Raw genomic sequence first — 24,428 nt, 5'->3', positions numbered from 1 at the left:
TGGCTGTCTCTATCTCTGTCGAATAAATAAATAAAATCTTTAAAAAAAAAAAGTGATTTGTATTCTATGTGAATTATATTTCAATAAAGCTATTAAAAATATTCTTATATGGTAGAAGGCTTTTTAGTAAATACTAACAAAATAACTAAGCAAACAAAAGTGGTGCCCACGCAATGTTTTATAGTGTCTTTAACTTTAGGTCCAGAAAAATAGCAAAATTATTACCTTTTCTACTGAAGACAGCTGTTGCTGTAATCCATCACATTTTTTATTTAGCTCTTCAAAAAGAGTTTTATATTTTTCTGTTTGAGACTGTTGCAAATTAATTGTTCGCTGTTGTCTCGCACAATCTTCTTCAAAGTTTTTTATTTGAGACTTTAAATCCTGAATTTCATTTTCCTATCGTTAGGAAATTAGAGATTATGTGAAAAAATGCACAAGGTTTGGTATCACAACAAAAAGCAGAAAACAAAAAGGAGCTTCATGTGATTTGAGATATTTATATTCACTTTACAAAGAAAAACTGCATTCCATTTTCATCTTCAAAAATGGAAGTCAGATGTTTTATTTCTGTTTAATAGCTTACATTTGTAAATTTTATACAGAAGATTCTAACTGCTAACAAGTATTTAATATTCTTTAGCTCAGTGAAAACTCGACATCTCAAAACAGAATAGAATTCAGTATTTGCATATAATTTTTTAATTCAAAATTTAACTGTAAATTACATGTCCATGAATATATTTTAAAAATAACTGAAACTGCCCCTAAAATATCTTTGAATATCAGAGCATTTATTTTGAGAGGTTTTTACCTTTTTATTACATTCGTATACAACATTATCCAATTCCTCCTGCATAACACGGAGTTTGGCCTTTAGAAATCTGTTCTGGGCTTCTGCGGATTGAAATAATTACATTTATTGTCTTTCACTGAATCTAAGATGCCATCGATTGCAAGACAGACCATTATTTTATGAGGAAAACAATGTTCAAGATGGGGAATTTATCCGGAGATCCCTGTCTGAGAACACTGAAGACACTAAATACCCATACTATAAAGAGAAATGAAATACAAATCCACCCAACAGAGAGGAACTGCTCACATCTTAACCTGGAACTGAGTAAAGAAGAGAAAAACAACAAATGCCTCTCCTGAGAATCTGAACCACAAGCCAGTACTCACGTTAAGTCTGTAGACTGAATTTGTCTTTACCAATGTGGTTCAAAATACCTCAGAATTTAAAGTGGTTTCAGGTTGATAACGTCCCAGGTTTGTTTGGCAGAAACAAACATAAAACTTCTCTAGCAGAAACTCAACTTCAATCTCAGCCACTGTGATGATAAAATACCAGTGACTATAACACATATCCTGATTTGACAGAAGTTAAAATGTAGTGTACGTGCCTTAGAAGCCAATAAATACACTAATACCTTACTGCTGAAGCTTTCTCCCACAATCCCTAAGATCCGCCTTTGGTATTTCATTGCTACCTAAAATTCTTTATCCAATGATATCAGCAGTAAATCTTTGATGTCTCGAGATCTATATAAGTAAATAAAGTGAGAAGTGAACTTAGAACTCACTCTATAATTCATTCAATCATTTATCCAAAAAATATATATTCTCTATAATGTTCCAGGCATAAGACAAGCTTTGCCTTCATGGATCTTACCTTAATTAAACACCCTGAATTGTCTCTGAGAAGTCACTAGGATATATCTCAACAGAGCAAAAAACATTTCTACGCATACTTCCGCTCCAAAGCTCTTCTTACTAAATGCTCCCAGTGTTACCATGGAGCTGATCAACGATGACTGGCTCTAACCCAGCTAGACCTCTCTAGCCTCAAATCTCCTTCAAGCCTCTCATGTCACTCCAGGTTAGCACAGGATAGAAGGGAAATGATACATTTAAAAATGTGAAGTTTGCAGTAGCTGGTCTCTAAGGAGAAAGGAGGAAGAATGGGAGCATGACTTCGTCCATCTCTTTCTCTCCCCCAACTAACCTCAGTGTTGCCAAGGAGCCAAATGCTCTCACTTCTGCAGGCCCATAGCATTAACCTCCCATCCCCATCTCCCTCTGCCTTTAGTCTTACAGAGCAGTATGTGCTACTAAGCTACTTTTTGATCTTTTCCTCTTGCCTGTCCAGCCATTCAGGCAATCATCTGGAATAAAAGAAAACTCCCCCAGAAGGGGAGATACCTTGGCCAAAGAGTCTGGAAAGGAAAGGCAGGGAGGCAAAGTGGTAGGAGGTGATTTCAGCAATAAAAAGAAAGTAGCAATTTAAGGTAGTCTGTTTGTACTGGTTCTATGTATCCAGAAGCAGGAATATTCTAACAGGGTCATTGGGTGACTGTGTACTCAAGAGCAGTCAATGTGTGACCACTGTGTCCTTGAAGGCATCTTGACAGAGACATAAAGGCAACTTCCTGCTTCACTTACCTTCTCTTCTGAAAAGTACCCCCAGAAAGCTTAGATAAGTCAGGAAATATAATAAATTCATAAATGAATTGCTCCTCACGACTAGCATGCAGCACAATAATCATTACACATATAAACTGTTATGGTTCTCACAGAATCAAGAGAATTTTAAAGATAAATCTTATGAATGTCTCATACAAACTGCTAAATTCTGAAATGAAGGAATTGCTGTTAGAGAGAGGCGAAATAGCTTGCCTGGAGTCACAACTGTAGTTCAGTATTAACCACATTCAACTTCACTCAATTGTCTTATTCTTTGTTTATAAAAGCATAGGTGGCTCCTCATAAACTCAACAGTTCTAGAGGCATTACTGGTAACTAAATGCTGTTTTTAGATGATCTGAACTTAGTATTATTTTTCAAAGTGATATGCAGAGAAGGAGTTTATAAGAAAGAAAATTACATTCATTAGAAAACTAATGTGATTATTTTAACTGATGCCTTTTAACATGCACTAAGTAGACTACAGTATCAATAAATGAAAGAAATTCAAAGAAACATTGGGTTTTAAAAATGAGTGTAATGTGGGATGCCTGGGTGGCTCAGTCGGTAAAGTGTCCGACTCTTGATTTTGGCTCTGGCACGATCTCAGGGTTGTGAGATGGAGCCCTGCATTGGGCTCCGTGCTGGGCATGAAGCCTGCTTAAGATTCTCTCTCTCCTTCTCCCTTTGCCCCCCCCACCAAAATTATTTTAATGTTTTAATGATAAGCTGTGGGGCATTTTAACCTTAGTTGAAAAGTGGTCAATGAAACCAATACCGTATAGTCCTTTTTTTTTTTTTCAAGATTTATTTATTGACGGGGGTGCCAAGGGAGAGGGAGACAATCTCAAGCAGACTCCCTGATGAGTAGGGAGCCCGAACAGGGCTCAATCCCACTACCCTGAGATCATGACCTGAGCTGAAATCAAGAGTTGGACGCTTAACTGACTGAACCATCCAGGCGCCCTCTAAATAGTCTTTTTTTTTTTTTTTTTACTTTTTATAATGGAAAATGTCAAACATATATAAAAGTAGAGAGACGATGTCAATGAAAAACCACTTTCCCATCACCCATTTTCAACAATTATTGACTCAAAACCAAGTTTCTTTCATCTGTAATTCTACTCACTCCTTCTACCACCATGTCCCACTAGATGATTTTGGAACAAATGCAAGATATCACAATACATTTTTTAAATGCAAGAAAAATAGTTCCAAATATCTTTTTCTAAGTAATTGTGATGTAAGGATAAAAATAAAATTTACCTGTTCCAATGTCATTACTGACACCACAAAAAATATCATCATCTATATAATCAGGCAAACCTTCTTCCTCCAGTTGCCCTTCAATTTTGCTAATCGTTTTTGCAAGAGAAAAGTCTGAGAAATCCTCTGGAATAGCAACATCGTTGGCAGTCTGTACATCAGAGTATTTCAGTTTTATACTACAAATAAATAAACACACACACATATATATACATATGCATATATTACATACAATACCAATATACAAAGGAGATATGACTTTTTTTTTTTTTTAAGATTTTATTTGTTTATTCGACAGAGATAGAGACAGCCAGCGAGAGAGGGAACACAAGCAGGGGGAGTGGGAGAGGAAGAAGCAGGCTCATAGCGGAGAAGCCTGATGTGGGGCTCGATCCCATAATGCTGGGATCATGCCCTGAGCCGAAGGCAGACACTTAACCGCCATGCCACCCAGGCCCCCCGAGATATGACTTTTTTATTCAAATAACAAAGCAGATCAAAATTATTAATTTTAAGTTTATGATGAAATCTACAAATGATACTTCCAAGGATGATATTATAAAAGACTTAGTTGAGTTTCAATTTTTATGAATCACGCAGCTACAGAGCTAGGGAAGGCTGATGAAGCCAGTTTGTCTAGACATGGCCTCCAAACAAGTAAATGTCAAAACTAAGAGTACTGAACTTAGCCGCCTGTGTCAAATCCACACTGTGGCTTTTAAATTACATGTGGCTGAAGAACTGTAAAAAGTGATATTGCTTCTAGCCAGAACTCTGCAAACACTTCAGAATAATACCTCTTAAGAAAAAACCTAGAGTGAACAGTTATTAGCTCAATCAAAATCAACTCAAACATTCTAACCAGAATCAAAGTCAACCAAAAAAATTAGATTTGATTTTCTTAACAAGGGAAGAAATATGAAATAAAAGTCACTGGTAAAGGCATTAAGAAATGGGCCAGCTCTAACCCATTAAGTTTATGGTCCTAAAAGCCTTATTTTTAACTTTTTACCTTAAGCCTAACTTACTTTTTACCACATAAGCAAAGCCTTCAGAATTCTATCTAGAAAAACCACCTTTTCTTTAAAAAAGTAACTTTGAAGTCTGAAAATAAGATAACCAGACAGGTTATGTACACAGTGTATATTCTCTTTTCTTCTATTTTAGATTTATTTTCTCTTCATTATCCCATCATTCTATTTTTTCTCTCTTTTATTTAAAAAGCAAAAAAGTCAACAAAGATTTTTCCAGGATTGTAATGCAATTATCATTTTGGGTGAGTAACAGATATTTAATAAAAAGAAGCTGGTTGGTACAATCCATCGCAGGTGTGACCTTCCCTTTTCTAGGTCGCCTATCCTAGAGAGCCTCTTGGTCCCCTTTTCAGCTTAAAATACTAATAGCCTTGAATTCTTTCTCACCAAAAACAACAGGATGTAAATTATAATGATACTATAGTCTTACTTACAGCACACCAAATCATTCTGTATGTCAATATACACAATAATGCATAGTGTTCTATTAAATGCTAGAAAAAGTAGACCAGTTATTTTGAGAGAACTAGGCAGAGAGACACCTAGGTTCTAGTCTTAGTTCTAAGAAAATATCTCACTAACACTTAAAAATTTGAAATGTGGCAATGCTGCTTAAGAGAACGATGTAAAACGTTCAGTAACTGCTGTAAGACATTTCTGAGTAGAACACGTTTTAAATTATTGAATGTAGATAAGATATATACAACGTAAGGTATAAAAGATCTGAAGAAACAGAGCTTAGTTAAAATGATGGTCCTGTGAATCATAAAAGTAAAAAAGGAAAGTGATACTTTAAAAACTGTGCTATACCTTGAATTTGTTTTCCTTCCTTTACTTGCAAAGCGCAGTTGGTTTTGAACCTTGTTTACGGCATCGACAGTTTTGGTCTTGGGCTACATCAAAAGAATTTAAATTATTAATTAGATTCTAATCATTTATCATGGAAAGCGATTTTGTAATACACAGAACTGCTAGTTTACTACACAGAAGCATTGTTATTTTCATGGAATTAATCAAATTGTATTTTAAAGAATGCCAGAATTGTATAGCTGGAAAAGACCTAGATATCACTAGCACCAACAGATTCAAAGATGAGGAAAATGAGCCTCCAAAATGCAAGGGTATTCAGCTGGCTAGTGGAACATTAAGCTGGATGTTCTGGCTCACAGAATTTAGTTCTCCTCACTGAGTATTCCCCAGACTTCACATACACCATTCCGTTGGCCTAGATCCCAGTAGGTGGGGAACCTGCAGATCCCAATTTGCCCAGCACCAGCAATAGTGATCTACACACTGGAGATATCTAAATGAATGACTAAACCTCTCAAATTACCTTCTTTGTATATATATACTTTTTCAGGTGATATATCTAGTGAATTTGGGCTTCGGAGAGAAAACTAAAAATGCTTAGGTTACAGATTCATTTTACTTAGAATTTTTTCCGATATATATCCAAATTGTTCAGTGAAATTATGAGACAAAAAAGGATTCAACTTATTTTATGAGCAACATTTCATGAAGGCATCTCTCCTAAGTATCAAGGCTTATATTGTATTTCTATTTTCTGTTTCTGTTTTATTCTAAGAAAAGTCTAAAAAATAACCTAAATTTTACAGAATGTAATTATATTTACACAAAGTTTGATTTTTTAAAAAAACATTTTATTTATTTTAGAGAGAGAGAGTTCGAACACAAGCAGGGGGAGCAGAAGGCAGAGGGAGCGGGAGAAGCAGACTCCCCACTGAGCAGAGCCTGACGTGAGGCTCGATCCCATGACCCCGAGAGATCATGACCTGAGCCAAAGGCAGATGCTTAACCAACTGAGCCACCCAGGAGCCCCAAAAGCTGGATTTCATACCTTAGTTTCTGAATGTAGGTGAACTATCCCTTCAGACAACAGACCTCTACAGACCAAAAATAAACATTACACATTAATAATAGATACTAAACTAGACACAATAAAATACAACAGCAATTATATCTGAAAGGGAAAACAGACAACTATCCAGTAGACTTTGCTATAATTCTGGTTACGCACAGGTTAATTTATTTTGCTAAGTGTCACAAACAACAAAAGTTCTTTGGTTAAATAATTCACCTTTGAGAAGATATACTATAATACCAATATTTTTATAGGGAAACGTAGCACAAATTTTAACAAATGAAAATCATGAGTGATTCTTGGTGACGCACAAGGATTATCTATTTTACAAAATGATTCACCACAAGGCTTTTTAGTGTGAGCCCACCCAGTGTTATCCTTTGTAAATGTATTTAAATACTTGGTCAGTGTCTGTTTTCCCCATTACACTGTGAACTCCAGGAGGGAGGAATCATGTCTGCCTTGTTTACTGCTCTGTGCCTAGTACTTGGCATAGCACCTAGCATATGAACTCTTAAACTGTCACTGAATAAGTATTTGTTAAATGCATGAATAAATACATCTAAAATACAACTCTTTTTTTTAACATTTTAACTTCACATTTTTTTATTGAAGTGTAATTGACATATAATAGCCTATTAGTTTCAGGTGTACATCAGTGATTCAGTATTTTTATATATTAAAAATGGTCCCCACAACAGGGCTAGTTACCATCTGTCACCATACACAGTTGTTATATTGACTATATTCCCTATGCTGTACATTACATCCCCACGCCTAACATTTTATTACTGGAAGTTTGACCTCTAAAATACAACTCATTTTTATGCAGTTTTCAAAATGCATTTTTATTTAAAACAAAGAGTGTTTATGGGGTCTGCACTTTATGGCCCATGGGCTGAATCCACCCACATCCATTCATTTACACATTACCTATGGCTGTTTTCTCACTACAACAGCAAAACTGAGTGGTTATGACAAAGGCTGTAAAGCCCACAAATACAAAAATACTAATTACCTGGCTCTTTATTGGAAGAGTTTGCCTACCCCTGATCAATTGTATAGATCATCCCCATTACATGTATTAATATTTCTAAAAACCTACCATGTAACTATCTATTGTTGCTATTAAAAAACAAAACAAAACAAAAAAATTTCCATCATTCCCCTGAGAATCCATAACCATAATAAGGACACAAAAACAAAATTACTTTCCATCAGATGCCACCTACTCAACTAGTCATACAAAAATTATTTCAATATTAAGCACAAAAATATACTTAGATAGATAATATATTCAACCCCTTAACTAAAAATAGCTCTGGGAAGAAAAAAGGCTTTCAAAATACCTTGAAATTATAGAGACTAAAGAATCATTCTCATATAGGACATTAAAATGTTACCAAGTTTTATACAAATTTTTAAGTGTCCTCTTTAATGGCCTTCATATCAAATGAATATCTTCCATCTCCCCTCCCCCTGATAAACATATGTATCAGCCAAAGACATTTAACAGTTATTGGTCTCCCTCACGTTTAGCACGGTGACATTATGTTGCCAGTGTATTTCCATGAAAAATGAACTAAAACACAGTATTCTGGTTATTTTTGTTACACTTCTCCATGAAATGTTCGTGTGTAACATGACTGAAATGATTTGTGTGGTAAACCTTGCTTCCAGCAGACTGAAGGATATGTATACTATTAGGAAACTAAATTCTGGTTTTCTGACCATATTGTTTGGCAGAGTAACCTTGGATGTTGAAGACCTGTTATAATATATACTGCCTGACCACCATTATTTAGGTGAACGACTGTTCCAAGCTAAAATGGATTGTCTCTTTACAGAATTACCTCCCACCTTCAGCAATTTCCAACTAATAGTCAAGGGGCATGTTTCACGTGGTAAAAGCCATCTGTTCAAACAGCAGCATTTTTTTTTTAAAAGCCACCTGATCAAGGTAAACAGAGGTGTCATCATCACTTTGCACTTAAGGAAAATTTAGTGAAAGGAAACCAACAGATTTATTTTTATGCTTGTGAAATCAGTCTCTCACTTGCTTCAACAGAATCTAGGGATTAGCTGTTGTTACCAACATTTCAGTCTTTTAGTTCACTTATAAAAGCTGTGTTTAATCTTTGTAATCCAAATTTGGAATTCTGATAACTGCTAAACATCATTTCCCATAAAATATCAGAAAGCATTACATATGATAAGGATGCGTAGTTTCATATGTATATATCAAATGATATAAAAAATTTAAAATACACTCTTTTTAGGTTTATAGTTCTATAAATTTTTTTAAAGATTTATTCATTTTGAGAGAGAGAGAGCATATAAACAGGGGGACGGGCAGAGGGACAGAATCTTTCAAGCAGGTTCCCCACTGAGCAAGGAGCCCAATGCAGGGCTCAATCCCACAACCCATGACTGAGCAAAAATCAAGAGTCGACATCCAACCAACTGAACCACCCAGGCACCTCTCCAGTTCTATAGATTTTTTTTAAAGATTTTATTTATTTATTCGTCAGACAGAGAGAGCCAGAGAGAGCACAAGCAGGGAGAGTGGCAGGCAGAGGGAGAAGGCTCCCCATTGAGCAAGGAGCCCGATGCGGGACTCGGTCCTAGGACCTGGGATCATGACCTGAGCCGAAGGCAGACGCTTAACCAATTGAACCACCCAGCCATCCCAAACAGTTCTATAAATTTTAACAAATTTTATGGTCATGTAGCCACCACAACAACCAAGATAGAGAATATTTCCATCATCCCCAAAACTTCTGTTGTGACCCTTTGTAGTTAATTCCCTCCCCTCTACCACATACAACCACCAATCAGATTCTGTCCCCACAGTTTTACCTTTTCCAGAATGTCAAATAAATGGAGTATAGGGGGGGAAAAAAGAGAGGCAAACCAACTAGAAAACAGACTCCGAACTCTAGAGAACAAACTGATAGTTACTGGAGAGGAGGTAGGCTGGGGGATGGGCTAAATGGGTGACTGTATTAAGGAGGGTACTTGCAATGAGCAATGGGTATTGTATATCAGTGATGAATCACTAAATTCTACACCTGAAATTAATATTACACTGTATGTTAACTGGAATTTAAATAAAAACTCGAAAAAATGGAATCATACAGTATACACGTTTTAATCTGGCTTCTTTCACTTAGCTTCCATGTTGCTGCTGCATCAATAAATAGTTCATTGTTTTACTACCAAGTAGTATTCCACTGCATGGATATACCATAATCTGCTTATCCTATCTGTTCACTACCTGATATTCGAGCTGTTCCCAGTTTTTGGCAATTATGAATAAAAGTGTTATAAACATTCGCATACAGGTTTTCACTTGGACATGCGTCTTCATTTCTCTTGGGTAAACAGCTAAAGGGGAATTACTGGATCATACACAGTATTTTTGAGTAAATAAATAATGTCCCAATATTTCAAGTATGAGCTAAATATATTGCTGCTTAAGTAACACATTCCTTTTTGGTTTGTAAGCCTTCTAAGGTGTTTAAACATTCTACCCTGTTAGGGCCGTGCTGCTCTCACAGCCTGCTTCTTCATCTTAGAAGACTGAGAGGACCTAGGCTGTTGTGAGATTTAAACAGTCACAAACAGTTTTAGTCTATCACTCAAAATTTCTTAGCCAGTACAACTTCCCCCAAAACTAGAATATTTCATATCTGTTTGATTCCAGTCAGTTCCATGTGCCATTACCACATCCATAGTTCTTTCCAAGACTAGATTTCTTTACACTGAACACCTCTTCCCTCCTCCCTCCCTCACTTTAAGAATGGCTTACTTTGAAGTTGTCAGGCTTCTATGGCGAGGCTATACCTTTAGTTAGAGCTTTGCCCAGAGCCATTTTATCCAGTTGGAAGTTTCACTAGGTGCCATTCAAAATGATCCTTGCCCTGAAGAACCTTAATCCATTATGAAGTTTTATCAATAGCATGAAGACCACATCTTAGTCTGATCTTTGCTTCAAGGCTGAGCTTTAATAGGCTTTTGTTCCTCAAAGACTTTCTCAATTTTATCTCATAATTTTTTTGGTCTAAAAGCAGCTAACCCTACAAAGCAAGGGTAATCAAGACAGTGTGGTACTGGCATAAGAAGAGATATATAGAGCAATGGAATAGAATTGAGAGTCCACAAATAAAACCATGTGCCTCTAGTCAGCTGATTTCTGCCAAGACTGCCAAGACCATTCAGTGGGGAAAGAATACAACAGTACCAGCACATACTACTAATATTTTGTTTTTCAACCTCTCCCCCCGAGACCACAAGTTCATTTGACACCTGTTCTGCCTTCCAATTTACCAAAGGTGGCAGTTTTACTAAATCCATTGCTACTACATTAACAGTACTTCTCTATCTTTTCAGCCTCCAGGATCAGTTTCCTTGCTGGCTACCCCCTAACTACAAAGCTAAAGCCACACTTTCCAAGTTTTTGTCATATGGCACCTGATTCTCAATACCAATTGCTGTATTAGTTAGGATAAGCTAGATCAACCCCAAAATTTCAGTGGCTTAACACAAAGCAGCAGTAGAGAGGGATAGAGGGCCCTTTTTTCCCATAAGTTCCACATGGTCACCCAGAGACCAGGCTGGGAAATTTCATCAACTGGATTTCCAATGATCACAGCAGAGAAAGCTACTAAACTTTGCTAAGCTCCAATTTCCTCATTTTTAAAATGAGGACAGTAGTATTTATTTCAAAATAATACTCTGAAGACTAAATGACATAAAGTAGGTAAAGGGTTTATATCGTGTCTGGTTCATATAAGCCTCCATTTTATTAGTGTATTACATATTATGTTATTTTTCAAATGATAGATTTCTAATACTTACATGCAAAAAGATTTTACATAATAAAAGATCCACATACATCATCAAAAAAATGGTGTTTGAGAATTTAAGTTACTTACCTTAAACTGCAATCCTCTTCCTTTTCATATGATTTAATTTGTGTTGAGACTGGCCTTGACTGACCTACTTCTTGCTGATCTCTCTAGTTAAATGAATAAAGATAAGTAATATAGAGAAGAACCAAAAAACCAGGATATAGTCAATTACCTTTCTGATTATTAATCATTTCAGAGTTGTCCACAGTTTCCATCAAATCAAGGCATAGAACTCAAATGCTATGGTATGAATATAAGGTCTGTAACAATGTAGTTTCACCTTTGATTCACTCTGGATTAAGCAAGTCAATTCTAAGGGAAAAATGTATCAATGCCTTTATCTGATCTTATCTACCTCCTGCTTCCCCACTACCTTAGTCTTCCCACTTGTGTAACATGCAAAGGAAATTAGACTCATAGGAAATTAAAGCAAAAATTTGTTTAATGGGTGGAAAAACTTGTCTCAAATCAGGCAAAGCTTCAATTTATTTTATTTTATTTTTTTATTAAGAGAGTACATGAGTTGGGGGCGGGTGAAGGGGGAGGGGCAGGGGGGAGGGAGAAGCTTAAGCATGCTCCACACCCAGTGCAAAGCCCAACTCGGGGCTTGATCTCACAATCCTGAGATCATGACCTGAGTAGAAATCAAGAGTCAGACGCTTAACCCACTGAGCCACCCATGCCCCAGAGCTTCAATATGAAGACCATGAAGCACTAAAACACTAAGAGTAAAAGCTTCTGGCAATGACATAACAAGATGTGAAAATGAGTAAACAAAAATTAAACGCAGTGAAAGTTATATCCATTAGCTTCCGTGGGGCAGGAATGCCCTCTCCCCTTTCCCAGCCCTTCCCAGGTTTCTACTCTTTTGGGAGGGGGAGGGGCAGGAAATCATCCTTATTAGAGGATTCTTGGAGCAGAATGCATAAGGAATCCTTCATTCTCCTCTAACATTGGGTTTGTTAATTATTTTCCTGCTCTTTAGACTGGCAAAAAGATAATAATAAAAATTTATTTTTAGTAAAATATTTTATTATAAATGAAACTGGCAAATCTGTAACCATTATCTAAATATATTACCATATATATATATATATTTTATTCCAAAACTAACAAATAATGATGGATCTGTATAAGGCATTAAAACAAATTATTGCCTATGCTTCACTACCAGCCCCAATACATGGATGGAGAATTTAAAAGAAAAAAGTACAATTAGAGTAAAAACTGAAAAAAGTTTGAAAGCAGCTACTTTATTCGTCTAAGGAATACTACTATATTCTATCAATAAATAGTGGGAATGCTAACGCTTGAGTTGCTGCTTAAAGTAGGAATAACCAATTTGGTAGCCAGAATGGGGCGAAATATGCTTACTTATTTAGTGACATAACTTCACTACATTTTTTTTCTAACTATAAATCCGACTAGTCTAGCCCTAAGAATTTGAATTACATCCAACTGCAGAATTTAAGAAACAAATTACCATCTGAGTATTAGTGATGATTGTTATCCTTTATTCGACTTTTGTCCTGAGCCCATTTTATTTCTATCCTTACTGAATTACCAGCATTAATTCTATACATCTACTCTGAAACATCAATTTTAAAGTAGAGCAGGTTATTAAATATCAATATTTTCACTAATTACATGGTTGAAAAATCTCCACGGAAAATGCTTTTTCAGTGGCTTTTAGAAAATGTGTGCATATCAAAAACATATGTGCATATATACATACATCTATTCATATATTCTTGTTCAATCTGTGACAATTCATTGACCAAAAAATGTATGCTTTGGGCACTTGAGAAAGTTAAAAAACTAGCACTCACATGAAATTAATAATAATTGCACATTCACTTACTATTACTTCCTCAGCTTGTCGAACCAGATCAGCTGTTTTTGCCTCTAGTTCTGCATTCAAACGCCTAAAAGCAAAAAATATTTGGGACACACTGAAGAGTTTAACAAAAATAAAAGTAATTAAATTTCAATAACTACACTTTAGCTAATCAAGAAATGCCAAAACATACACATGACATTTTCACTCTAAAATTACCATTACTATTAGAACACTTACCTCCAACTCTTCATGATTTCTCATCTTTTGTGGTAGAGATTCAAACAGTAACTCTTGGCCTCTCTTGGGCCCTCACTTCAGGTGTAATGACTTATTTGGGTAGAATAAATTGGGTGGGTTCAATTCAGTTCCACTCTCTATCTTCTTGGGATCAGCTCCAAATGGGGGCAGGAGTCGGGTAGGATGGGGGAGAGGCCTGCTTTGGTCTGGGGGTGTTGCTGCAAGTGGGGAGGTAAATCTGGGGTTTAGTGAGCAGGCCTAATGTGGCTCACACCTCAGTTACACACTTCAATATCAGTTTCAGAAACAAAGGTGCTTGTTTTGACCTCCACCCGCCACTCCTTATTTTTCCCCCCCATCTACTTGGAATCTGGCAAAGAATAGGAGTACTATTTGGCCCAATTTAGAATGAAAAAATGGCAATATCACTGAAGGAAACTGTTTTATTTGTTTTGTTTTTTAAGATTTTATTTATTTGTCAGAGAGACAGAGAGAGAGAGCGCGCGAGCGCACAAGTAGGGGGAGCGGCAGGCAGAGAGAGAAGCAGGCTCCTCTCTGAGCAAGAAGCCCGATGCAGGGCTCGATCCCAGGACCCCGGGATCATGACCTGAGCAGAAGGCAGATGCATAACCGACTGAACAACCCAGGTGTCCCAGGAAACTGTTTTTAAAGATAAGATTGCTCATAATCCTACCACCATCATCCATTTTTTTTAATTTTTCATATTCCCTTCTAATTTTCACCTATATACAATTTCATACTATGTTTTCCCATAAAAATATAGAAGGAATAGGTTTAGATCTACATAATCTTTATAATTCATGCCTTAAGTGGCTACACAATATTGATTGTAATGAGTTGCACTTAACATAATGTACTGAATTGTTCCTGTTAAAGTCCCTTTTTCACTTTGAAAGGTTAACACTATAATAAACATCTTCAAAAGCATAAAACTTTTTAATTTTATTCATAGCTCACATTTCTAGACCACCTAGGCTCTTTTGAAATTATATAAAGGGAATATGTTGAGCAATTTTTTAAATCTCTTGCTTTTTAATTAGATATGTGATTCAGAAGTAACAAAAATGACTGACAATCCCCACTCCCAGAAAAAAAAAAGTAGTACTATATCCCTTCTTAAAACAGTCTAATGTTTTAAGAAATATTTTTATATCTTAGGATGAGTTAATCAAAAGAAAAATATCTAATAAAGACCTGAAGTTGCAGTTAAGATGCCATTATTTGATTTTTCATATTTCTTTAACACGAATCATGAGAACTTCTATTTAGAAGCTTCTGGTCAATACAGTATTCTGAGATGACTCAGAGCACTATTCTGCTCCAAACCGATGGACATGTTGGATAAAATGTAATGAAGGAAATACTGCTAAGCTCTAGCTCAGGCAAGGGAAATACCCTGGCACTAAAAATAAAGCAGCAACTCAAAGTGAGAGCAGTAAACAGGAACAGAAGCCAAAACAGTCTAACAGCTAAAAACTGATGCATGTGTGGGAGTCACGAAGGGCTACACCTGTGAAACACAGACTACAAAAACACTACCCATAACCTTAGGTGAACGGAAATGAAACTGGAGCCACGGGTGGAAAAGATTCTGTTGTGAGTAAACACAGCAAATTCATCTTACCCAGATGGTGTAGGGACCCTACGACAAATTTTAGTACCGAAAGCTGCACCAAAACCAGTGAAAACTCTGATAAGCTAGAAAAAAAAAAATGTGAAATCAAACTATAAGGACATTTACTTATCTAGAATATATGGAACTCTCTTCAAAAGCAAACCCTGCTAAAAATGACTTCACAAAGATAACAAATTGCATAAAGAAAGGAGTCGCTAAGACAATCAGCAGACACAACAAAATTTATACCATAAGAACTAGATTATCTAAATCTAAACATCTAAATCTAAAATCTATTTTTAAAAGATTTTTAAATCATCATTTTTCACTTGCCCACTCCCCAAAAGCAGGAATAGAAACCATTAGGCAAGAACAAGTATTTATTACAAAAGAAACTGAATGTGGAAAAGAACCAAATAGAAATTACATAAATGAAAAATAGAGTCATTGCACTTAAAAACTCAAACTCACTGGCTACACTGAACAACACAATGAACTGAATAGGAAATTAATGAGAAGACAGATATGAGAAAATTCGCCTAAAAGGAGATACAAAAAAAAAAAAGATAAAAAAACAAGAGAGGTTAACATTCATTGCAGAGAGACTGTAGGACAAAGACAGATGTCTATTTACCTAACAGAAGTTGCAGAAGGACATCCCAGAGGAGGAAATGTCAATATTTGAATACTGAGAGTTTTCTTAAACTGAGGAAAGACATGAACCTCAAGTAGACTTAAGAAAACAGGGGCCCTGGCCGGCTCAGCTGGTAGAGCATGAGACTCTTGATCTCGGTGGTTGTGGGGTTTTAGTCCCACACTGGATGTAGAGATTACTTAAAAATGGAATCTTAGAAAAAAAGAGAAAGAAAGAAAACAAGCCCATTCCTGTATACATCGTAGTGAAATTGCAGAACTTCGAAGACAAAAATAATCTTTAAATTACCAAAGCAATTATTTTAAAAGAACCAAGGAAAATAGACTACTGGCATTAAGTTCTAAAAAGCTAAAGTGGCTTTTCAACATCTCTAGATTCCAATGGACAATGAAGTGCTTGCTATCTTTAATGGATTGAGGAGGAAGAAAACATTCTATGTGCAGCTAAACTGTCTCTGAAGAATAAATGTAATGCAACAAAATTTTCAGAAAAGATGAGACTGAGAAGTAATGAAGGGTCTACACTTCAGGAAGGAGGAAGCTGAACCTGGGAAAAAATCATGAAGAGGAAAAAAAATTAGAAAATATGATGATAAACCTAAATTAGTGCAGAATATAAAAATAATGTTAATGATAACCTGGAGAGTAGGTGTATTCAAAACAAAGAGGAAGTAAAGTATTACCTAACTTAACAGACGGGAAAACTAAGATTAAGCATTTTAAGGTCTTTCCAAACCAGATAAAGAAAAATAAAGACATAAAAATTTCTTCAATCCAACAGACAACAGAAAACAACGAACAAAGAAAAGGGATAGTAAAAAGGAAATACAAAAAATAAGACGGCTCAAACAACTTTAACAACCCAATAATGTAAATAAATTCACCTATCAGAAGGCAGAAATGATTAGACAGGACATAAAAAGAATGCTGTTAAAGCTAAATGACATATATTTTTAAAACAATTTAACAATTTAACAATATATTTTTAAAAATCAGTAGTATATAATTATCTGACCATAGTGCAATTAAAAATAAATCTAAAGTAACAAAAATAAAACAAGCAAATATCCTATATGCTTGGGAACTAAAAAACTCCTAAATAACCACTACGAAAATCATAAAATATTTAAAACTCAATAACCACAAAAGAAATACATGTCAAAACAGTTCCTGAAATACAAATAAGCTATAGTAGGAGAGAAATTTACAGAAATTAAATGTATTTATTAAAAAATAAGAAAAAAATAAAAACAAATTAAATTGAAATAAACTAAAAGTAAACTAAATATAAATTAAATTAGAACTAAACTAAAAAGTAAAAAAAAAAATCCACCACAATTAGACGAGCTAGAATAAAGACCAATGAAATAAAAAAAATAACATAGATTAGCAACAAAATCAAAAGCTGGTTCTCTGAAAAGACCAATAAAATAGCTAAACCTCCCAACAAGACTGATAAAAAGACAAAAATAAATAATACTGTAAAGCTTCGAAAAGATGTGTACAAGATTACAGACAAGACTTAAAACGTGTATGTGTCTGTGTATACACACACATAAACACAATGGAATATTATTCAGCCATAAAAAAGAATGAAATCTTACTGTTTGCAAGATGTGGATTATGCTAAGCGAAATAAGTCAGTTAGAGAAAGACAAATACCACATCATTTCTCTCATATGTGGAATTTGAGAAACAAAACAAATAAGCAAAGGGGGAAAAAAAGAGAAGAAACCAAGAAACAAATTGACTGTAGAGAAGTTACCAGAGGGGAGGGGGTGGGGGGATGGGTGAAACAGGTGATGGGGATATGAAGGCGGGCACTTGTTGTGATGAGCATCAGGTGATGTATGGAATTGCTGAATCACTATATTGTACACCTGAAACGAATATAACACTGTATGTTAACTACACTGGAATTTAAAAAAATATTGACTATTATTAAAATAAAAAAATAAGCATATTAGAGCATATTTATGCTATTACCTTTTAAAACATACATGAAGTGGACAGTTTTCTAGAAAACTATCAAATAACCAAAATTTATTCTGGAAGCACTAGTACATCTAAATAAATGAATAATCATAAACAAAACTGAATTGGTAGGCAAAAAAATTCATTCAAAAAAATATATCATACTCAATTTCACAATTTTAACCAAAGGGTAGATGATCCCTGATTACAAAAAGGTTCCAAGAACAGAAAAAAACAAAAAGGAAAACTATTCAGTTATTTCATGTGGCTAGGATAATACTGATATCAAAATCAGAAAAGAACCAGAAGGAAGTCTAAGGCCAATCTCACTTTTGTTCAAAGATGCAAAAAACCTACATAAAGTTGAAGCCATCAAATCCAGCAGTCTTTAAAGGAAAATAAAAAAACTGCTTAGTAGTTCAATATGTTAAAACATTACGTGTGTGTGAGAGGGCATTTAATTACCTAAATTAATTTGGGAAAAAAAGTTTTGATAAGATTTAACATTCATTCAAAATAGGAATTAAAGGAAACAATGTCCTTAGACCTGATAAAAGAATCTAGCAAAACTCTACATCAAACTTCAAATACAGTGATAAATTAAGTGGGCTCCTTAAAATCATAACCAAGATAAGGCTGCTCACCATCACTTTTTCTATTCCATACTGCAATGGAGGTCCTAACTAAATTGAGAAAAAAAGAAGATGCATGAGAAACTGAAAACACTATCATAATTTGCATATGATGTAACTGTCATTATAAAAAATGTAAGGTACGGGGCCTGGCTGAATCAGTCAGTGGAGCATGCAACAGTTGGGGCACCTGGGTGGCTCAGTCGGTTGAGTGTTTGACTCTTGATCTCAGCTCAAGTCTTGATCTCAGGGTCGTGAGTTCAGGCTCCACAGCGTGGAGCCTGTTATGAAAAAAAAAAGCCATTCATTACAGCCACAAAAACTATAAGATAGCTTAAAACAGATTATATATGTGATAGTTTGATGTAGTAATATAAAATATTAAAGGACGCTAGGGGCGCCTGGGTGGCTCAGTTGGTTAAGCGTCTGCCTTCTGCTCAGGTCATGATCCCCAGGGTCCTGGGATCCAGCCCCACATTGGACTTCCTGCTCAGTGGGGAGCCTGCTTCTCCCTCTCCCTCTGCCTGCTGCTCCCCCTGCTTGTATTCTCTCTTTCTCTGTGTCAAATAAATAAAATCTAAAATATTAAAGGACACAAAAAAAACCCAAAAAAACAACAACAAAAAAACCAACCCAGCCCTGTGTAAATGGAAATGTATCATATTCATTAAAGGAAAGATTCAACAGCATAAAGATGCCAGTGCTCTGCAAATTAATCTGTAAATCCAATGTAACTGGCATTTATGGGCATGGGGTGTGGGGAGGGGTGGGGCTTGCCCTACCAGCTATCAAGACCATTAAAACAGATGTCACATAAACTTATTGTTTAGCTTTTTTTTTTTTTTTAAGATTTTTTATTTATTTACTCGACAGGGAGATAGCCAGCGAGAGAGGGAACACAAGCAGGGGGAGTGAGAGAGGAAGAAGCAGGCTCATAGCGGAGGAGCCTGATGTGGGGCTCGATCCCACAACGCCGGGATCACGCCCTGAGCCGAAGGCAGACACTTAACCGCTGTGCCACCCAGGCGCCCCTATTGTTTAGCTTTTATAACATAGGCATGAAACGTGGAAAACCTATGGACTTGAGCCATTAGCATATTCTGTAATCCATCTTCTCTGATAGTGATGATTTCCTCCAAATATTCAACAGGAGCTGATTATAGAAGATTTTGGATTGGGATCCCCAGGAAGTGTTGTGTTCTGCTGACTGAAGACATCCCATACATGTTTAATACGAAGAACATGTGGCATAATACTCTATTATTAACTCATATTCTTGCCTACAAGAATGGCTGGACATTTTACTCTTCTGCATGGCAGAAATGTAATCTACAGCTTTAGGCTGAGCCTGGGAGCTACTCCGTTCATATACGCCTCAGATTTGCACACCTGAGTAAAGATAACAGAACAAGTAACAACTGACCACCTGCACCACAAAATGATTTCTGCTGAAATAGAACAGCTCCTGTAGATGTCTTTAAGAAGATTTTAAGCAGGACCAAAACAACACGCCAGAGCCAGGTGCAAAAGATACCCGTAAGTAAGTAAATGGATTAACCTAACCAATACAGTTATTTGGTGCTATCTGGTATATGGTAATAAAAATAACCATTTGGGGTTGGGCACAGCTGATTCAGACCTGTGTAAGGGCAAGAGATTAGTTGCTTAGGTACACTCTTGAACTGGATTAATAGACCCATTTCATTAAATAGAGAATGATTATCCTCCCACATGCTATGGCAAATAAGTGCCTAGTTCATCAAAAGACAGTACAGTTCCATCTTAACTTTAAATATGCTTTAATTTTATAAGATAAGAACAGAACAGAGAGGGAGGTAAACCATGAGAGACTCTTAAATATAGAGAACAAACTGCCATTTGCTGGAGGGGAAGGGCTAGGTGGGGGATGGGCATTAAGGAGGGCACTTTGGATGAGCACTGAGTTTCTATGTAAGTGATGAATCACTAAATTCTATTCCTGAAAGCAATATTACACTATATGTTAACTAACTTGAATTAAAAAAAAATAAACTGGTCAGAAAACAAAAATAAACAAATAAATATGCTTTAATTTTAAGTACAGATCCTATGGTAACTCTGTTTAACAATCTGAAGCAGTGCTATGTTTCCCAAATTTTAATTCAGGTAAATTTTAAAGAAAATGAGTTGTTAAAATATAATTTCGTAAGGGTATATGCAATGACAAAAGACTTGGCCTCTGACTTTAAAGAATTTACAGACCAGTGGAGGAAAGAGACAAAAAGTACACTAACAAATGAACGTGTAACCATTGTGCTAACGGCAAAGAATAATAAGTCAGTAAAACAGAGTCACTGGGAAGCCTAACATAATTCAGGCAGACCATGCTTAGCATTACAGGTGGAAGGCTTGTGTGTGATTGCCCTCAAAGGAGAAGCTTGAGACACTTAAAGGCCAGCGAGGCTGGAGACTGGTAGGCAAAAAAAAAGGGCACCAGATCAAACAAGACACAGGAGCCAGATGTAACAGACTTTCTAAAGTGCAACAGGGGACCACTGCAAAGTTTCAGGCAAAGGACTGACTTGATCAAATTAAGTGAATACTCTGGCAAAAACTGGGGGATGAAGAGTGAAATGGTCCAAGAATGAAAGCACGTGTTGTCAGAATAGGTGTAATTACACTGAGAGCAGATGAGGAAAGGAAGCCTCCTCCTAACTCCACCAAACGTTGATGTGAACGGGAATTCCAACTGCACTGAGAGGAAGCACGCTTTCAATTTAGAAACCAAGCCTATGAGAAATTTACATAATCAAACTCCAGGAGCTCCAAATTAAGTGGATTTTCTTTTTTTTTCTTTTTATTTATTTATGTGACAGAGAGACAGCCAGCGAGAGAGGGAACACAAGCAGGGGGAGTGGGAGAGGAAGAAGCAGGCTCCTAGCCGAGGAGCCCGAGGTGGGACTCGATCCCAGAACGCCATGATCACGCCCTGAGCCGAAGGCAGACGCTTAACGACTGCGCTACCCAGGCGCCCCAAATTAAGTGGATTTTCTTAAACTAGAAACTGAACTATTGGCAATACCCGCCATCCTAATCACCTCTAGCAGTATCATTTTGCTGATGAACATGTTTACTCGGGCTAAATTTTCACCCCTTTCAAACACCTAAGAAGTTAGCGGAGAAAAGATGAAGACTAGCGAACAGGATATTGAAAAGAGAATGGTGAACAGTAAGTGACCCCCAAGATCCAGTCAGTCACCAGGAAAGTACTTGCAAGCAACCTCATTTGGGTAAAAGAAAGAAGGAAAAACTGAACGGTCTAATTTCTTACTTATATTCTTCCTCCCTGGCGAGGAGGTCCCGTCGAGACGCAGCAGGTTGCTGAACACGGGGCGGGAGCGGAGTGCCTGAGATGCTCCGTCTCTGTAAAAGAGAAAGAGATTTTCAGACTCGAAGCTAAATGAGGTTCCTCGTTCTCTGGCCCGCTGAGAAGCTAGTCGCTACCCGGGAGTCTGTTTGAACTGACCCGCGGACGAACATTTCGCCCCGCCATCTTTCGCTACCGCGACGCTGTTACCGAGGCAACGAACGCATCTTCCCGCGAGATTTACCGCAACGCTAACCGCAGAGCGCCCTGGGCGCAGACTCCGAGTACTCCTGGGCTCTTGGCGGAGGGCAGCCTGAGCCTGGGGTGGGGCCAGAGGGCTGGAAAGTGGGCGGACCACAGCTCTAAGTGTGGGACCGAAGGGCGACCCCTGCTCTGCGCTACCCCAGTAGCCAGAGAAGCCAACCGAGTGCGTCGACTTACAAATTCTTAAGTTGGGGTTGGAAAGGTTTCAACCGTTTCCAAAACTCAGTAAGAAGCAAGCTAGTAAAGCCCCTACTCTTGTGCTTTTCCAAGCTTACTGGCCACTTCGACCTCCACCCGTTTTTTAAAAAATGAACTCTTCCTTGGAATTCTAAGTTCAAACTTCTCACATTTATTTATAGCATGATTAAAGGGTTGGTCTCTCAAATCAATGAGCCTAAATTCAGGTCTTGGCTTTGCCACTTACTAGTTGTATGGTCTTAGGTAAATCACTCTGTATCTTGGCTCCCTAACCTGTAAAATGGGAGTAAGAATAGATCCCATCTTACAGAGTTACAATGTGAAGTGAATTTGTGATTAGGATTGTGGCCGAAACACAGTAAGTAAATTCTCCAACTCTTTTGGAATAAAATTGAAAGTTCAAGAATAAACCTTCACATTTAGGGTGTTAGCCTTAAAAAATAAACTGCCAGTTATTTTACCAGCAAAAATGGGTTTATTTGGGAATAACAGGGAATTGCAATCGGGAACAAGCGAGCGGCTGCAGATCTATATGCAAGTCCCCAGAACAAAGGGAGAACCGCTCTTATTCTGGAAAGGGGGATGTTCGGAAAGCTGTTATAAACAAGAGTGAGTCCATTGAAATAAACTGGGAGTTTGAAGTATAGTGGCTTTCCATTGGCTGAGCTGTAACAGTCTCTTATTGGCTGAGTTGTGGCTGTCTCTTATTGGCTGGGCTGTTGCCAGGGTATGAGGAACACCCTTCTTCCTCCTACTGGGATAGTAAAGTGTATCCATGTGCAAGTCTGTCTCTTCCTGTTTGATTTGTAATTGTCAAGTGGTAGACTTTGAGAGCTCCCCCTACTGGTCACACTCCATTCTAAACAAAGTTTCCTTTTATTAATTTTCGCCAAGAGTCAACATTTGGCAAGGGTGCCAAGACCATTCAGTGGGAGAAAGAATAGTCTTTTCAACAAGTGGTACTGGGATGAGTGGATATGCACACGCAAAAGAATGAAACTGGACTCCTACCTCACACTGCGTATAACAACGCAAACTGGATCAAAGACCTAATCTTAAGAGAGAAAACTATAAAGCTCTTCAAAGAAACCATAGGTGAAAGTCTTCATCACCTTGAATTAAATAATGATCTCTTAGATATAACACCAAAAACAAGCCACAAAAGAAAAATCAATAAATTAAACATCATCAGGTCAAAAACATTTTGTTTCAAAGGATACCATAAATACAGTGAAAGATAAACAATAACAAAAGTTGGGAGAAATATGGAGAAATTCAAACCCTCATACACTGTTGGTGGGACTATAAAATTGTGCAACTACTGCAGAAAACAGCCTGGCAGTTGCACTTAGAGTTACCACATAATCTAGCAACCTACTTCTAGGTATATACCCAAGAAAAATGAAAATATATACCTTCACAGAAAGTTGTACACACATATTTATATAGATGCATAATTCAGAATAGCTAAAAGGTAATCCAGATGATCATAAACTGATTAATGGGAAAATAAAAGTGGTATAATCATACAATGGAATATTATTCAGCACCAAAAAGGAATAGAGTACAGATAAACATATTACAATATGGATGAACCTTGAAAACAAAATGTGAAAGAAGCAATTCACAAAGACAAATTATTATATGATTCCATTCCAATATGACCACATATTACATGAAATGTTCAGAATAGGAAAATACATACAGACAAAAAGTAGATTACTGGTTGCCTAGTTTCAGAGATGATGGGGGATTGGCTAAGGAATTGCAAAGTTTTTTTGTGGGGGTAATGTAAACGTACTAAAATTGATTGTGATGATGGTTGCACAACCTTGTTGACTATACTAAAAGCCAATGAATAGTACACTTTATATAGGTGAATGGTAGGTATGTGAAATACATCAATCAAGTTGTTAAAACATTAAAAAAATAAATTATTAGAATTAAATTAAAATTAAAATAAATTATTAAAATGAAAAGTTCATACTAATGCTAATCAAAAGAGAGTTGGGGTAGCCGTATTAATTTCATTTATTTTTTTTTTAAAGATTTTATTTATTTATTTGACAGAGATAGAGACAGCCAG

At 36.5% G+C, this 24,428-nt stretch overlaps 1 protein-coding gene across 6 annotated transcripts in view; it reads right to left on the bottom strand.

Annotated features, from left to right (window-relative positions):
- Window positions 1–24,428, bottom strand: part of TEX9 (testis expressed 9) — a 202,807-nt gene that overhangs the window by 40,806 nt on the left and 137,573 nt on the right. For 4 of the 6 annotated variants that reach the window (XM_087859191.1, XM_087859192.1, XM_087859193.1 and 1 more), the window contains 9 exons: window positions 21,845–21,936; window positions 13,639–13,856; window positions 13,423–13,486; window positions 11,586–11,668; window positions 6,625–6,670; window positions 5,577–5,659; window positions 3,733–3,911; window positions 815–897; window positions 226–399 (listed from right to left, as the gene is read on the bottom strand). In XM_087859191.1, coding sequence (XP_087715317.1) covers window positions 226–399; window positions 815–897; window positions 3,733–3,911; window positions 5,577–5,659; window positions 6,625–6,670; window positions 11,586–11,668; window positions 13,423–13,486; window positions 13,639–13,652 — 726 coding nt within the window. In that variant the 5' untranslated portion in view covers window positions 13,653–13,856; window positions 21,845–21,936. Of the gene's footprint in view, window positions 1–225; window positions 400–814; window positions 898–3,732; window positions 3,912–5,576; window positions 5,660–6,624; window positions 6,671–11,585; window positions 11,669–13,422; window positions 13,487–13,638; window positions 13,857–21,844; window positions 21,937–22,039; window positions 22,185–24,428 lie in introns of those variants that run through there. The other 2 variants (XM_045790237.2, XM_087859194.1) reach the window with 1 other exon arrangement.

This window comes from Ursus americanus, chromosome 36 (genome assembly GCF_024610735.1).
Source record: "Ursus americanus isolate L20-20 chromosome 36, mUrsAme1.1.p, whole genome shotgun sequence".
Lineage (NCBI taxonomy): Eukaryota > Metazoa > Chordata > Mammalia > Carnivora > Ursidae > Ursus > Ursus americanus.
This window is presented reverse-complemented; position numbering and strand designations above follow the sequence as displayed.